The sequence below is a fragment of the Myodes glareolus genome, chromosome 2 (assembly GCF_982192425.1).
Source record: "Myodes glareolus chromosome 2, mMyoGla1.1, whole genome shotgun sequence".
NCBI classification, from domain to species: Eukaryota; Metazoa; Chordata; class Mammalia; order Rodentia; family Cricetidae; genus Myodes; species Myodes glareolus.
In genome coordinates, this window is record NC_142027.1 from 91,620,502 (window position 1) to 91,638,405 (window position 17,904).

General features: G+C 38.7%; 1 protein-coding gene across 1 annotated transcript in view; it reads left to right on the forward strand.

Annotated features, from left to right (window-relative positions):
• Positions 1-13,540, forward strand: part of LOC146895563 (vomeronasal type-2 receptor 26-like) — an 82,413-nt gene extending 68,873 nt beyond the window's left edge. The window contains exon 8 of the mRNA XM_087897982.1: positions 12,618-13,540. Coding sequence (XP_087754108.1) covers positions 12,618-13,540 — 923 coding nt within the window. The remainder of the gene's footprint in view (positions 1-12,617) is intronic.
• The last annotated feature ends 4,364 nt before the right edge of the window (positions 13,541-17,904 follow it).

Here is a 17,904-nt window from a genome sequence, read left to right on the forward strand (position 1 = left end):
TAGACCCTATCAGTGCCATCTTAATTATAGTACTCAGAATGACAGTCTTTTATTAAACTATTAGATTCCATCTACTTATATTTTATTGTTTGCTTTTAGTCCTCATTAAGGATATTGATAAAGCTTTCTATTTAACTATTGTCTAGTCTTCTTTTTGTCATTGCTATTAAATACTCTTAGACCAAAAGCAAATGGAGAGTAGAGTTTATTTGGTCTGCCGACTAAATCTTGGTGGATGATGGTTCTGATGTATTCATGGATTCATTTTGCCAGTATTTTATTTAGTATTTTTGTATCACTGATCATGAGTGAGATTTTTTCATAATTCTCTTTCTTAGTAATGTCTTTATATGGTTTGGATACCAGGGTAATTGTGGTCTCTTAAATAAGAGTTTGGCAATGTTCCTTCTGATTCGATTCTCTCTCTCTGGCTTTTTGATTAGTTTGTCTATTTTGTTGATTTTCTCGAAGAACCAACCCCTTGTCTCACTGATTCTTTGTATTGTTTTCTTTGTTTCTATTTTGTTGATTTCTGCTCTCGATTTGATTATTTCTTGCCAATGATTTTTCCTGGGTTAGTTTGCTTCTTTTTGGTCTAAAATTTACAAGTATTATGTAAGTTCACTAGTGTGGGATTTTTCCAGCTTCATTATGTAGGCTTTAAGTGCTATGAACATTCCTTTTAACACTACTTTCATTGTCTATCATAAATTTGGATATGTTATGTGTTCATTTTTATTGAATTTTAAGATATCTTTAATTTCTTCTTTTATTTCTTCCTTGACCCATTGATGCTTCTGGTGATCATTGTTTAATTTCCACATTTTGTGGGCTTCCTGGAATTAGTGCTGCTGTTGAATTCTAATTTTAGCCATGGTGATCTGATAAGATACATGGGGTTATTTCAATTTTTTGTATCTTTTGAGGTTTTGTTTTTATACAGTATGTTGTTTATTTTTGAAAAGATTCCATGAGGTGCTAAGAAGAAGGTATAATCTTAATGTTTGGATAGAATGTTCTATAAATGTCTTTTAAGTCCATTCGAGTCATACGAACTGTTTGTTCCCTTATTTCTCTGTTAATTTTTTGTGTGACTGACCTGTCTAGTGGTGAGAGTGGAGCGTTGAAGTCTCCCTCTATTAGTGTATGGGGATTAATGTGTAATTTAAGCTTTAGAAGAGTTTCTTTTACATATGAGGGTGTCCTTGTATTCAGGGCATAGATGTTCAGTATTGAGATTTCCTCTTGATGGATTTTTCCTGTGATTAATATGAAAAATACTTCTTTGTCTCTTTTGATTGATTTTAGTTTGAAGTCTAATTTGTTAGACATTATGATAGCTATACCAGCTTGTTTTTTAGGTATATTTGATTTGAAATTTTTTTCCCAACCCTTTACTTTGAGCTGATGTCTGTTTTTGAGGTTGAGGTATGTTTCTTGTATGCAGCAGAAGGATGAGTACTGTCTTCATATCCAATCTGTTAGCCTGTGTGTTTATATAGGTGAGTTGAGTTCACTTATATTAAGGGATATTAATGACCAGTGATTACTATCTCCTGTTAACTTACTTTTCATTGTTGATGATGTTTATTTGTGGGTTTTCCCTTTTTTGGATTTTGCTCATGTGAAATCATCAATTGTCTGTGTTTTTGTTGATGCAGCCAACTTCTTTGGGTTGGAGTTTTCCTTCTATTACTTTGATTAGGGCTGGGTTTGTGGCTAGGTGTTGGGTAAATCAAGTTTTGTCATAGAAGATATTGTTTTATCCTTCTATAGTGATCGAAAGTTTTGCTCAGTATAGTCATCTAAGCTGGTATCTATGGTCTATTAATGCCTACATAATGTTTGACTAGAATCTTCTGGCTTTCATTGTCTGCGCTGAGTAGTCAGGTGTAGTTCTGATAGGTCTGCTTTTATGTTCTATTGACCTTTTTCCTTTGCAACTCTTAGTATTCTTTATTCTGTATGTTCAGTGCTTGGATTATTATTTGGTGAGGGGACTTTTTATCCAGTTTATTTACTATTCTGTATGCTTTTTGTATCTTCATAGGCATATCTTTCTTTAGGTTGGGAAAGTTGTCTTCTATGATTTTGTTAAATATCTATTCTGTGCTTTTGAGTTGAACTTCTTCTATCTCTATTATTCTTAGCTTTGGCCTTTTCATGGTGTCCCATATATCCTGGATATTTTGTGTTAAGCTTTTGTTAGATTTGATGTTTTCTTTGACAGATGATGAGTTTATTTCCTCTATTATATCTTCAGAGCTTGAGATTCTCTCCTCCATGTCTTGTCTTCTGCTGTTTATACTTTCATTTGTGGTTCCTGATCGTTGTCTCATGATTTCTGAATCTATAATTCCCTTACCTTATATTTTTTATTGTCTTTATTTCAGTTTTCAAGTCTTGAATAGTTTTTTTTTTCATATGTTTGATTGCTTTTTCTTTAAGGGATTTGTTGATGTCTTCCAATTTTTTGTTTGTCTTTTCCTTGATTTCTTTGAGGGAATTTTTCATTTCCTCTTTAAGGGCATCAAACATTCTCCTAAAGGAATTTTTAGGTCATTTTCTTTTGCTTCATCTATATTTGGCTTTTCAAGTCTTGCTGTTGTAGGGCGAATATTTTTTACTGGTGTTGGGTTACTCTTTGTAGTGTTGCATATGTTCTTACTCTGTCTACTCATCTTTTCCTCTGACTGGTCTACTAAGGGTTGTCTGTGACTCTGGTGATCAACCTTCCAGGTGCCAGTGGATCCAAGACTCAAATGGTTACTCCTCATGGTGCAGTCAGGGCCACAGTTCCAGTCACTCCAATACTCATTCTGTGTTTCTGGAGGTCTCTCAGCACTCCTGGGGTTCATTCTGCAATACTAGAGGTAGTTTGAGCCTGTTCCCATGGAGATTGCTTGCTTCGAGCTCTTTCTGTTGAGGTTACTGGCAGAAGTCGATGGCACAGGCCTGCTCTGTTGGAGGTCACTGGATTGGGCCTGTTCCATTGGATGTTGCTGGCTCTGGTCTTCTACATCAGAGGTTGCTAATTCACACCTAGTTCACAGAGGTCTTTGGTTGGGGCCTGCTCCCTCAGTGGTGACTCCCTTGAACCTGCTCCTGTGGAAAATTGCAGCCTTTGGCCTGTTCTGGGGAATTTTTCTGGCTCAGGCCTGTTTCCCTAGATGTCGCTCCTTGGGTCCACTTCCTCAGGGGTCCCTGACTTGGGCCCAGTCCTGCAAAGGTCTCTGACTCAGTATTATGCCCTTGGAGGTCCCAGACTCGCACCTGAACTCACAGAGGGCCTGGCTCAGGCCTATTCCCTTGGAGGTTCCAGACTCATACCCAGAACCACAGAAGTCTCTCTACTGATTTTTTTTTAGTTAATCTTGTACATAGCCACATTACTAAAGGTGTTTATCAGTTTACCACAGTAGGAATTTTCTCATAAAATTTTTGGTGTCACTTATGTATACTATCGAATTATCTACAATAGCAAACTTTGGCTTCTTCCTTTCCAAATTGTATCCTCTTGACCTCCTTTTGTTTTCTTTTAGCTCTAGCTAGAACCACAAGTACTGTATTGTGTAGATATGGAGACAGTGGACAGCTTTATCTTGTCCCTGGTTTTAAAGAAATTGCTTAGAGTTTCTCTCTGTTTAATTTGATATTTGCTGTCAGCTTATTATTTATTCCTTTTATTAGGTTTAGGTATGTTCCTTGTATCTATGTTCTCACCAGGACCTTTATAAGGAGGAAGTGTTAGATTTTGTCATAGACTTTTTTAACATCTAATAAAATGATTGTGTGTTTTTTTTTCTTTCAGTTTGATTATATGGTGGTTTACATTGACATATTTTTGTATATTGAACCATCCCTGCATCTCTGGGATAAAGCCTACTTGATCATAGTGGATTTTTTATATTCTTTGATTATGTTTGCCAGTATCTTTTTGAGTATTTTTGTATCAATGTTTATGAGGGAGATTGGTCTGTAATTCTCTGTCTTTATTGCATATTAGTTCAGTTTCGTTATCAAGGCAACTATAGTCTCATAAAAAGAATTTGGCACTATTCCTTCTGTTTCTATTGTGTGCAACAATTTGAGGAGTATTTACATTAGCTCTTCTTTGAATTTCTAATAGAATTTTGTACTGAAACCACCTGATCCTGGCCTTTTTAAGTTGGGAGACTCTTAATGATAGTTTCTATTTCCTTAGGGATTATATGTCTATTTAAATTGTTTATCTGGTCTTGATTTCATTTTTGTATGTGGTGTCTGTCAAGGAACTTGTTTCTTCCTTTTAGGTTTTCCAATAATGTGGAGTATAGGTTTTTTGAAGTATGATTTAATGATTCTCTGGATTTCTTCAGTATCTGCGTTATATTCCCGTTTTCATTTCTGATTTTGTTAATTTGAGTATGCTCTCTCTGGCTTATGATAGTTTTGGATAAGGGTTTGTTTTTATTGTTCATTTTCTCAAAGAACCAACTCTTTGATTCAATGATTTTATGCATTGTTCTCCTTGTTTCTATTTTATTGATTTCAGCATTCAGTGTGGTTTTTTTTCTTGTGGACCACTACTCCTGGATGAGTTTAATTCTTTTTGTTCTAGAGCTTTAATGTATGTTGTTAAGTTACTTGTGTGAGATGTTTCCAAATTCTTTAAGTAGGAGCTTTCCTCTTAGCACTGCTTTCATGGTGTCCCATAAGTTTGGGTATGTTGTGGATTTATTTGCCTTGAATTCTAGGAAGTCTTTGATTTGTTTATTTATTTATCCTTGACCCAGTGGTGGTTCAGTTTAGAGCTGTTTCATTTCTATGAGTTCGTAGGCTTTCTGTAGTTTGTGTTGTTATTGAACTCTGACTTTAACTCATGATGATCTGATAACAAGGTATTACTCCACTTTTTTGTATCTTCTGAGTATTTCCTGATACCTGAGTATTTGGTAAGTTTTAGAGAAGCTTCCAAGTTGTGCTGAGAAGAAGGTATGTTCTTTTGGGTTTGAGTGAAATGTTTACTAGATGTCTGTTAAATCCATTTGAGTCATGACATCCGTTAATTCTCTTATTTCCCTGTTAAGCTTCTGTCTGTCAGACCTGTCCATTGGTAGGAGTGAGTTGTTGAAATCTCCCACTATTAGTGTGTGTGGTTTGATGTGTAATTTAAACTTTAGAAGTGTTTCTTTTACAAAATTGTGGGTACCCTTGTATTGGGGGCATAGGTAGTCAGAATTGAGACTTCTTCTTGATGGATTTATCCTGTGATGAGTATGAAGCATACTTCTCCATCTCTTTTGATTAATTTTAGTTGGTATTCTATTTTGTTAGATATTAAGGTAACTACACTGGCTTGCTTCTTAGGACCATTGGATTGAAAAATCTTTTTTTCAACCCTATACTCTGAGGTAATGTCTCTCTTTGCAGTTGAGGTGTGTTTCTTCCCTGTGATAGAAGGATATATCCTCTTTTCATACACATTCTATTAGTCTGTCTCTTTTATTGGTGAATAGATAACTTTGATACTAGGTGATGTGATAGACCATTGATTATTAATTTTTCTTATTTTTGGTTTTGGTGGTGGTGATGCTAATATTTGTGTTTCCCTTCTTTGAGTTTAGCCGTCTATTGCCTGTATTTTCATGGATATTGCTAAGTTTCTTAAGTCAGAGTTTCCTTCTAGTACTTTCTTTTGTTCTGGATAGAGAGATGTCTTAGCAGTTAAGAACACTGCCTTTTCTTTCAAAGGTCCTAAGTTCAATTCCCAGCAACCACATGGTAGCTCACAGCCATTTGTAATGAAATCTGGTCCCTCTTGAGAAAGAGACCTGGTCAGTCATCATCATCAACTGAGACCATGTAACCCAATATGGACAAGTTCAGCAGAACTGCATATGAGAGATACCCATGCATGTCTCAGCATTGCTAGGGCACAAATTTCATTTTTTATTCATTGCTTAAATCAAGTTTTATTATGAACTATCTTTCTTTCTGTGTCTATGGTGATTGAAACTTTTGCTGGGTATAGTAGTCTGGGCTGGCATCCATGTTCTTTAGTATTTGTAAAATATCTGTGAAGGACTTTCAACCTTTCAGAGACTCAAGTGAGGAGACTCAGGTATAATTCTGATAGGTCTGCTTTTATACACTACTTGGCATTTTGACTTTCCACCTCTTAGAATTCTTTCTTTATTCTATATGGTTATTGTTTTAATTTCTATGTTTCAAGTGTACTTTTTTGGTTCTACCTATTTGATATTCTGTAACCTTCTTATATTTTAATAGGCATGTCCTTCTTTAAGTTAGAAATGTATTCTTCTATGATTTTGTTGAATATATTTTCTTTGCCTTTGAGTTAGGATTCTTCATCTATCGCTATTATTGTTAGTTTTGGTCTTTCAGGCGTACCAGTTTTCCTGGATACTTTGTATTAGGAATTCATTGAATTTAACATTTTCTTTGACTGATGAATCTATTTCTCTCATCGTATCCTCAACACCTGATATTTTCTCTTCCATTTTTTCTGTTCTGTTACTGATGCTTGAATCTGTCATTCCTGCTCTCTTTCCCACATTTTCCATTTCCAGAATTACCCTGGTTTGTGTTTTGTGTTTCCTTTCTTGCTTCTATATCAGTTTTCAAGCTTCAAACCATTTCATTCACTTGTTTGTTTTTTCTTGGGTTTTTTTAAAGAAATTTATTGATTTCTTCCTATTTTTTGTCTTTTCCTTAACTTCTTTAAGGAATTTTGTCATTTCCTCTTTAAGAACTTCTATCATCTTCATTAAAGTAATTTTAATTTTCTTTTCTTGTATTTGGCTGCATTTGAATTTTCAGGTGTTGCTGTTTTAGGATCACTGAGTTCTGGTGGTGGTGCAATATTGCTTTTTGGCTATTTGAATGCATTCTTACATTGGTGTTTACTCATCTTTTCTTCCAATCTATATGGCTTGTGCCTGTGTCTCTTCTTCCAACTGTTGTGATTTATACTTCTGCCTGATTTTAAAAATAGTCTTATTTGAGCCTATACCTACATAATCTTCTGGGGTTGTTGAGGAGGACTGACCATGGGGAGGATGTTTAGGTTCATGGGGTTGGGCAGCAGAGTGAGTCTTGGTGGACAGCATCCAGTGTCTGTTGGGGGTTTGGGTGAAGTATGGAGGCAGGTCTCTCACCTTGTCTGCAGGTTGTTAGGGACTGTACTAGAGCAGGGGAATTCCACCAGATATGAGGCAGGGTCAACTTCTCTTGCTGGTGCTGGAATCTAAAGAGGGCACAGAATATACCCTGGGTTTTAGTTAGGGACTGGACTTTGGAGTAGTCTAGTTGAGAGGACAGTAACTCACATAATTTTCCAACTGGTATGGTTTGTGCCTTTGCCTATGTACAAAGGGGTTGCAGGAGAGGGCTGACAATGAGTAGGATGTTCTGGTGCATGAGATCAAGCAGTAAGGTGGGTCTTGGTGGTATACCATCCAGTAGGTGGGGTGATTTGCATGCAGCCTGGAGACAGGTTTCTTACCTGCCTACAAGCTGTTTGAGACTGATATATAGCAGGAGAATTCTTCTGGAGGTGGGGGCATGATCCAGATGCCTTGGTGGTGCTGGGATGGAAGGAGAAGGGGTATAGTATGTGCCCTGGGGTGAGGTTAGGGTCCAGTTGACAGGCCAGTCACTCACATGATTTTCCAGTTAGTGAGGGTGGGTTGAGCCTATGCCTATGTAGTCTGATGAGACTACATGGAAAGCCTGGCCATGGGAGACTGTTCAGGTTCATGGGGTTGGGTTGTGGAGTGGGTGATGGTGGAACACTGTCCAGTGGGTTTATGCACAGCCAGGAGTAAGGTCCCTCACATGACTGCAGGCTGGTGAACACCTTATTCAAAGAACTTTAGATCTTAGATCCCTCAGTTGGTTATTTTCATTCTCCTGGGAAGACAAAAATAAAACACTGCCCAGACATTAATTTGGGGAAGTTTTCCATTTTGTCATTTTGAATTTTCATGACATTTGATGAACTATCACCTCTCCTAATCAAAAGGTCTTTCCTGTTCAAATTAATCTTTATCAACTTTGATGGTATCCATAGCTTTTCTCCTCCTGTGGAAACCAAAGTAAAACTGGGATGAGGCCAGTTCAGGCACCCTCTCCTCTGCTGCCCAGGGAACAACCTGGGAACCTGTACTTGGACCTGGAAACCCCTCTAGAATCAAGTCTCTTACAAACCCTCAAATGGCTCTTTTAGTTGAGATATTTACTTCCCTGCTCCCATATCCATTCTTCGTCCATCCCACCCATTCCATTCCCCAAGCTATCCCGAATCCTCCCCTTCTCCCTTCTCTCTACCCAACTCCCCTTACATCCACTCCCAATCCCCCCCCCACTGTGCACCCAAGTTTCCCTGGCAATCTTGTCTACTTCCAATATCCAGGAGGATAACTATATGATTTTCTTCAGGTTCACCTTCTTATTTAGCTTCTCTAGGATCATGAATTACTTTGCATATCACCATATGCAAAATCTGGTGCTGGATGGAGATAGAGACAGAGACCCACATTGGAACACAGGACTTAACTCCCCAGGTCCAAATGACAAGCAGAAGGAGGGAGAACGTGAGCAAGGAAGTCAGGATCAGAGGGAAGCTTCATCTGACTATAGATGGAGATTGAGACAGACACCCACATTGGAGCACTGGATTGAGCCCTCAAGGTCCAAATGAGGAGCAGAAGGAGGGAGAACATGAAAGAGGAAGTCAGGACCATGAGGGGGCATTCACCCACTGATATAAGGGGACTGATATAATGAGAGCTCCCAAGGCCAGCTCGGCTGGAACTGAACGAGCATGTGCTAAAACCGGATTCTCTGAATGTGGCTGATATGGGGGCTGTCTGAGAAGCCATTGATAATGGCACTGGGACTTGTTTCCTCTGCATGTACTGGCTTTTTGGGATCCTTGTCTGTTTGGATGCTCACCTTCCTAGACCTGGAGGGAGGAGGGAGGAACTTGAACTTCCCACAGGGCAGGAAACCCTGACTGCTCTTAGGACTGGAGAGGGATTAGGAGAGTGAGTGGGAGATTGGGAGGGTATTGGAAGGAGGGGAGGAAGTGGAAATTTTTATAAATTAATAATAATAAGAAGAAAATAAAATTGTTCTTATAATATGGTACCTTTATGGAGACTGTATTTTTTAAACGAAATAAATAAAATTATTTTTCACATGAAAAAAAAGACTTGATTTTATGAAGGTATTCAGATGTAGTTTGACCAGCAGGTAGAGCAGGCAAGGCGCTAAAACAACATGGAGAGATCCAGGTGCAGAAGTGACACTCTTACTCAACACTCTAGAAAGGGATTTCACTCCAGCTAGCACCCATGGCTACCCTGTTGGGGAGGTTCAGACAAACAGCTGGACTAGCCTATACCCTGCTGCCTGTAAGTGCCAGGCAGAACAGAGGGAGAGGTGCAGCTATGTTAGACATGCCTTGCCTTTCCTGCCTCCCACCAGTGTATTGGAAACAGAAGTAGCAAAGTTCCAAGGTCCCAACAGGGTCTCAAGGCAAGCAATCTCAAAGTGAGCCGAGCTGCCTGAATTGGCAGCCCAGAGAGGGCTTTGGAAAACCCCAAATGTAGGAAAATATCTCAAAAGTGGGATGGGGAAAAATGAAGTGTACACCGGGGCACCCCTCCGCATGAGGCAGTTGGCATGACAGAACCATGTACCATCATGTGGTCTAACAATGCCCAACAATGAGAATCAGAAATAAGAGATTTCTTTTACCATTTATGAAAAATAAAACAAATGCATAAATATTAGAAACACCCCCCAAAAAAGCTGAAGTGAGTCACAAGCAACTACTTAATTATTGGCCACCACTGGTTTCCTGGCTCAAAAAGCCCCGCCCCCAACCTTTTGGACATGTCTCTTCCCTCTAGCTCTCTCAATCTTTCCTCCTAAGTCCTCAAAGAGATCACTTTCATTGTATCCCATAAGTTGTGTATGATGTGCATTCATTTTCATTGAATTCTAGCAGATCTTTAATTGCTTCCTTTGTTTTTTTCTTTGACCTAATGGCCATTCAGTAGACTTGTTCAGTTTTCATGAGTTTGTAAAGTTTCAGTTGTTTCTGTTATTTTTGAAATCCAACTTGAATCCACAGTAGTCTAATAGGACACGGGATTATTTACATTTTCTTGTATCTGTGGAGACTTTCTTTCTGACTGAGGATATATTTTTCAAGAATTTATTCACTTTTATTTTATGTGCAATAGTGTTTTGCTAGCATGTATGTCTGTTTGAGGTTGTAGGATCCCCTGCAGCTGGAGTTACAGACAGTTATGAGTTTCCATATGGGTAATGGGCAATGATCCCAGGACTTCTGGAAGAGCAACCTCTACTCTTAACCTCTGAACAGTCTCTCCAGTCCAAAAGAATCTATTTAGAAGAAGGTTCCATGAAGTGCTTAGAAGAAGATATAATCTTTTGTGTTTGGGTAAAAAAATTCTGTAAATTTCCTTTAGATCCATTTGAAACATAAAATTTATTAATTCCATTATGTCTCTGTTTAGATTCTGTCTCGATGACATGTCAGAGTGAGAGTGGGGTGTTGAAATCTGCCATTACTAATGTGTGGATTTCAATGTGTGATTGACGTTTTAGTAAGGTTTCTTTCACAAATGTGGATGTTGTCGCACTTGGGACATACATATTCAGAATTGAGATATCATCCTGGTAGATTTTTCCTTGAACAAGTATGTAATGCCCTTCTCCACTTCTTTTGTTTAATTTTTTTGAAGTGCATTTTGCGACATATTAGGATAACTACACCAGCTTGTTTGTTAGGTCCATTTGATTGAAAAATACTTTTTCAGTCCTTTACTCTGAGGTAATGTCTATCTTGGATGTTGAGGTGTGTTTCTTGTATGCAGCAGGAGGACGTATCCTGTTTTGTATAAATTCAGTTAACCTGTGTTTTTTTATTGGGAAATTGAGTGCATTGGTATTGAGACATATTAATGACAAGTAATTGTTAATTCTTGTTATTATATTTTTGTTCATGGTGGTAGTGGTAGTGTGTGTGTGCGTCTGTGTGTGTGTGCGTGTGTGTGTGCGTGTGTGTGTGTGTGTGTGTGTGTGTTCCTTCTTTGGGTTTTGCTAGTGGGAGAGTATCTATTGCCTGTGTTTTCATGGGTGTAGTTAATTTTCCTTGAGTTAGAGTTTTCCTTCTAGAAATTTCTGTAGGCATGGATTTGTGTATAGATATTTAAATTTAACATTGTAGTGGAATATATTGTATTCTCTTTTCCAACTATGGTGATTAAATTTTTTCTGTGTTTATTTGTCTAGGCTAGCATCTGTAATCTCTTAGAGTCTGCAAAATGTATTTCCAGGCCCTTCTGACTTTTAAAGACTCCATAGAGAAGTTGGGTGGAATTCATATAGGTCTGCATTTATACGTTTCTTGGCCTTTTTCTCTTATGGCTTTTAATAGTCTTTTTTTGTTCTGTTCGTTTACCATTTTCATTATTATGTGATACAGTGACTTCCTCTTCTACTCTAATCTATTTTGTTGGTGTTCTGTAAGCTTCTTATACTTTTATAGTTATATCCTTCTTCAAGAGAAATTTCTTTCTATAATTTTGCTGAAATAATTTCTAGGTTTTTATGCTGAGATTTTTCTCCTTCTATTAGTATTATTTTTAGATTTGGTCTTTTTATAGTGTCCCAGATTTCCTGGTGTTTTATGTTAAGAATTTGTTGGATTTGACATTTTCTTTGACCAAGAAATCTATTTCTTCTATTTTGTCTTCAATACTTGAGATTCTCTCTTCTATTTCTTATATTCTGTTGGTGATACTTGCATCTGTAGTTCCTGTTCATGCACCCATTTTCCATTTCTAAATTCCTCATTTTGTGTTTTGTTTATTGCTTCTATTTCAATTTTCAACTGTTCCTTTTACTTATCTTTTCTTGGCATTTTTTACGGATTATTTGATTTTCTCTAATTTTTGGTTAATTTTTTCCTGATTTCTTTAAGGGAATTTTTTATTTTCTCTTTAAGGATATCTATCATCCTCAATAAAGCTGCTTGAAGTTCATTTTATTGTGCTTTGTCTGTGTTGAAATAGTCATGTTTGCTGTCATAAAGTGGATGGGCTGTGGTGGTGCCATATTGCCCTGACTGGCATTGATTTTTACAATGACATTTAGGAATCTGGGTTTGGGATGATGAGCTCCAGTTACTGATTTCTGAGTTTGCCTTTCTTGGGTGCGTATTTTATTTTTTAGCTTCTATTTTCTCTTTGGTTTTCTAGTCTTTGTGCAATGGGTTTCTTCTGGCTGGTGTGACCTCTGGTATAGTTTGGAGTCTCTCTCCAAGTTTCGAGTTGGCCTTCTGGCAGTTAGTTTCTACTGGGTGCAGCAGGGGAGAGGGATGAAAAAGGGAGGTGGGGAGGAAGTGTAAATTTTAAATAAATAAATAAATAAAATAGTTATTATCCTTCTTGGAACTAGGGTAAAACAGAATGTGCCAGGTTCCAAACAACAACAGTGGAAGGCATTTTTTGTGGCATGAATGTGAAATGAATACATAAATGTAGAAGCTGACATGTTGGTTCCTTTCCCTTCCATAGATCAGCAGGAGTGTATCCCTTGCCCAATTCAAGAGTACCCAAACTCTGAGAGAAACAGCTGCCTGCCCAAGTCAGTGACATTCCTGTCCTTGGAGGATTCTCTGGGCATGGCTCTGGCCTGCACAGCTCTGTGCTTGTCTGTCATCACAGCTGTAGTTTTGGGAATCTTTTTCAAGCACCAAGACTCACCCATCGTGAAGGCCAATAATCGGACTCTCAGCTTCATCCTGCTCATCTCCCTCCTCCTCTGCTTCCTGTGCCCATTTCTCTTCATTGGACAGCCAAACAGAGCCTCCTGTATATTGCAACAAATTACATTTGCTCTGGTGCTCACTCTGGCTCTTTCCACTGTCTTGACCAAAACTATAACAGTAATTCTGGCCTTTAGAGCCATGGCACCAGGGAGAACACTGAGAAGGCTCCTTGCCTCAGGCATCTATAACTCTGTCATCCCCATCTGTATCCTGATCCAGATTATTCTCCTTGGATTCTGGATGGGAACTTCGCCTCCCTATATTGAAGCAGATGCACACTCTGAACATGGTCACATCATCATTTTGTGCAACAAGGGCTCAGTCACTGCTTTCTACTCTGTGCTTGCATACTTGGGGATCCTGGCCCTAGTGAGCTTCACTGTGGCTTTTCTGGCTAGGAATCTGCCTGACACCTTCAATGAAGCCAAGTTTCTGACATTCAGCTTGCTGGTGTTCTGCAGTGTCTGGGTCACCTTCCTCCCTGTCTACCACAGCACCAAGGACAGGACCATGGTAGCTGTGGAGGTCTTTTCCATATTGTCCTCCACTGCAGGGCTGCTAGGGTGCATCTTTCTTCCAAAGTGCTACATAATACTCCTAAGACCTGAAAAAAATTCTTTGAAATGTTTTAAGAACAAAACACAATCTAGGAAAAACTCATCATTTTGATGAATTAACTAAGGTTCTCTCAAAAAATCTTAGTATAATCAGGTGAAACTATTACCTACTTTTCAGTGTGTTTTTCTCAAATGTTGTTTAAACAAAACAAGAAAGAGACCCTTGCTCTTTCTCACATACAATCTATTTCAGAATGGATGCTACACTGAAAATGTATTTTAGTAAATCATGCATGTCACTTATTAACTTGTAGCCATTATAAATATTCGATATACATTATATGATAATAACCTCGATAAATAACACATTAACTAAATGATTTTTTCTCTCATCTTTTAGTTTTGAAATATAGCAGGGCTTTGTGTGATAACTGAGTTCTTCTTTTGAGAACAGACAAAGAACTATCTGGGCTAGGGTCTTGACAACAGGTCCAGTCACTCTATAAATCAGTGTGGAGAGTTTTCAATATGCTAAAATTACACCTACCATATGAAACAACTCTACCATTCCTTGAACTATGAACTAAGGAGTCAACATCCCACTCCAGAGACACTTGCTCAGTCATTCTCATTGCTGTTCTATTCACAATAGATAGGAAGTAGAAATATGTAGATCTCCTTTAAATGATAAACTGATAATGAAAATGCTGTACACATAAATGGATGAAAGTAGAAAAAAAGTATGTGAAATTTGGTAACCCAGACCCAGAAAGTCAAATGTCACATGTTCTGTCTTCTCTGATCTATCTACCTCCAAATCTTCAGATGTGAATATTCACCCCAGACTAACAGTAGAAACCAGGAAATAGGGTTGGGAAGCAATGGAGAGTTAAATAGCAGAGTACAAATGATCTGATTGGGTAGATGGTACTCTAAATATGAGGGGGAGAATAAATACAAAAGATGATGCTGGTTGTAATACAAGTAAATATGCCTGAAAGAGTCATAAGCAATTATACAGTGAACTACATATCTAAAACTGCCTATAATATACAAAAGTTCATGCATAAATATACAAATGTAGTTTAAATGGAAAACCTACAAGCCTTGCTTTTACAAGCCAGAGTATAGTCTAATTAAATATTTATCATTACACCCACAGGTAAATACAATTGTCCACTCACCAAAGAACTTTCTTTGCTACAATTCATAAGATAAAACCACAACCAATCGAAAGGCACTCTGGACTCTAGTCACCTCTGACACATCTACCAAACAATTCCGACATCCATGGCTCACAGACATGCACATCATGGAGCCAAAGGATTGTAAAAGGCAGAGGATCAGAGTTTACTCTGAAACTGTGTCTCCTAATAACGTCAGAAGCATCACCCATAAGTGTTACCAATATGACTGCATGAACATGAACTGAACAAGGGAAATGATAATACAAATGCTGAACTGGACTAGGAAGAGACCATTTGGTTACAACTTTACTCAAGATCTACATGGCATGAATATAGGCCGAGAGTGGAAGAAATAATCTTCCCCAGGGAGGAGCACAGTTATCAGTTAGTTATCTAACACCAAATGATCAGCTCTGAAAACATAGAAAAAATAACATTATAAGACTGAGAAACTTTTATGTAGGAGTATATGCTTCTGTTCAGAAAGTGGTAGGCCTCCCATGGCTGTCAACAAAGCATGGCATATCCAATTGAGGTCAGACTGAGTTCCTCCCCAAGTATTAAGGCTGGGCAAGGCAACCCAGTGTGAGGAATAAGCTCCAGGAAGCTAACCAAAGTGTTAGGGACAGGCCCAGATTCCACCACTAGGAGACAAACAAGTAGATCAAGCTACACAGCTGTTACACATATGTAGAGACAGGGATTCATGGATCCCTTGGAAGGGGAAATAAATGAGATCTACTGGGTAAACTGGGAGAGAGTGGGGATGGGAACATAAGCAATAGGACCTCATGGCTTTTGTCTTTACCTGTTTACTAAATATAACCTGTTTAGTTTGTAAAATGCTACTTGTATATATGTTTTCAGGACTGAGCATAATATTTCTTTTTAAAACAAGATTAAATACTCAAAGTAATTATACATAAATTATAGTTAAATAAAGAAATAAAAGGTGACCAATATTAATCAATTTTTAAAAAATTGAAGGAAATACCACAAAACAACCAAATAATGGGAATTTATAACCATCTTTGAGTAATAGCTCACTAGTAATAGACTCAATTCTACAACAAAGTAGCAAAGATTATTTGATAATAAATTCAATTAGAATTTTTGCTGCCTTCAAGAAACTCACTTCAATACATCAATGATAGACACAAACTTAGATTGGTTCTTTGAAAAGGATAAGGATCTTGACAAACTTTAGACTAATAAACCCAAAGAAAGAGAATACGGCCTAATTTGATAGAATAAGAGTCAAAAATAGAGGCACTGAGCTGGCCAGATTTATGTCAACATGACACAAGCTAGAGCCATCAGAGAAGAGAAAATCTCATTTGAGAAAATGCCTCCATAAAATCAAGCTGCAGGTATTTCTTGAGACAATTTTTAACTGGATTATTTGGTATTTGGAAGTCAAATTTCTTGAATTCTTTACATATTTTGCATTTCAGCCCTCTGACAGACGTGGAGTTGGTGAAGATATTTTCCCATTCAGTAGGCTCCATTTTGTCTTATTTACTACATCTTTTTCCTTACAGAAGCTTCTCAGTTTCAGGAGGTTCCATTTATTAGTTGTTGTTCTCAGTGTCTGTGCTACTGGGGTTATATTTAAGAAGTGTTCTCCTGTGCCAATGTATTCAAGGCTACTTCCCACTTTTTCTTCTATCAGGTTCAGTATAATTGGATTTATTTTGTGGTCTTTGATCTTCTTGGTCTTGAGTTTTGTGCTAGCCCTGTTGCACTGCTTAGGAGTTCTTCCCAGAGAGGTGAGCGGGTGCTCACCTGGGCAGCTTGCCTGCCCGGGAAGAGAGCACAGCCCCCCCACGCCCAGCTTCTGCAGCAGGGTCTTCGGTGTTCCAAGGGACCCCTCCCCTCCCCCACTGCTGCGGGTCCTTTGTCTCCCGGGTCCTGGGAAGACCAGCTAGCCCTGTTGCACTGCTTAGGAGTTCTTCCCAGAGAGGTGAGTGGGTGCTCACCTAGGCAGCCTGCCTGCCCGGGAAGAGAGCACAGCCCCCCCACGCCCAGCTTCTGCAGCAGGATCTTTGGTGTTCCAAGGGACCCCTCCCCTCCCCCCACTGCTGCGGGCCCTTTGTCTCCCGGGTCCTGGGAAGACCAGCTAGCCCTGTTGCACTGCTTAGGAGTTCTTCCCAGAGAGGTGAGTGGGTGCTCACCTAGGCAGCCTGCCTGCTCAGGAAGAGAGCACAGCCCTTCCCCCCTCAGCTTCTGCGGCAGGGTCTTCGGTGTTCCAAGAGACCCCTCCCCTCCCCACACTGCTGCGGGCCCTTTGCCTCCCGGGTCCGGGGAAGACCAGCTAGCCCTGTTGCACTGCTGAGGAGTTCTTCCCAGAGAGGGCTGAGGAGCTCTATCCAGAGAGTGCTGTGAAGTCCTACCCAGAGAGTGCTGAGGAGTTCTATCCAGAAAGTGCTGAGGAGTTTCATCCAGAGTGGAGGAGATGGGCAGGCGCCAATGCAAGAATTCCTCCAAAAACCTGAAATGCAACATGTCATCGCCAGAATCCAGGGAGCTCAAAACTATAAGAATTGAACACCCTACTCCAGAAGAAATAGAGGAAATCGACTCTAAGCGCTGCTTTATGAAAATAATAGAGGAACTTAAACAGGAGGTGAAAATCTGCCGTAAAGAAATGGAAGATAAGTATAACAATAAAATTGAGGAAATGAGTAAAGAAATGGAAGAGAAATATACCAAAAAGTTTGAAGAAATGAGTAAGTCCGTAAATGAAATTCTGGGAAACCAAGAAAAAACAATCAAACAGGTAATAGAAACAGTTCAAGATTTGAAAACTGAAATGGAGTCAATGAAGAAATCACAAACCAAGGGCCGGCTGGCTATGGAAAATCTGGGTAAACGAACAGAGACTTCAGAAACAAGCTTAACCAATAGAATACAAGAGATAGAAGAAAGAATCTCAGACTCTGAGGACACCATAGAGAAATTAAACACTCTGACCAAAGAAAACAGCAAATCCAACAAATTTTCATCACAAAACATTCAGGAACTGTGGGACACAATAAAAAAACCAAATCTAAGAATAATAGGAGTAGAAGAAGGAGAAGAATTGCATTTCAAAGGTCCAGAAAATATACTCAACAAAATTATAGAAGAAAACTTTCCCATCCTAAAGAACGATATTCCTATGAAGGTTCAAGAAGCATACAGAACACCGAATAGACTGGATCAGAAAAAAAACATCCCCTCGTCATATAATAATCAAAACACAAAGCATTCAGACTAAAGAAAGGATATTGAGAGCTGCAAAGGAAAA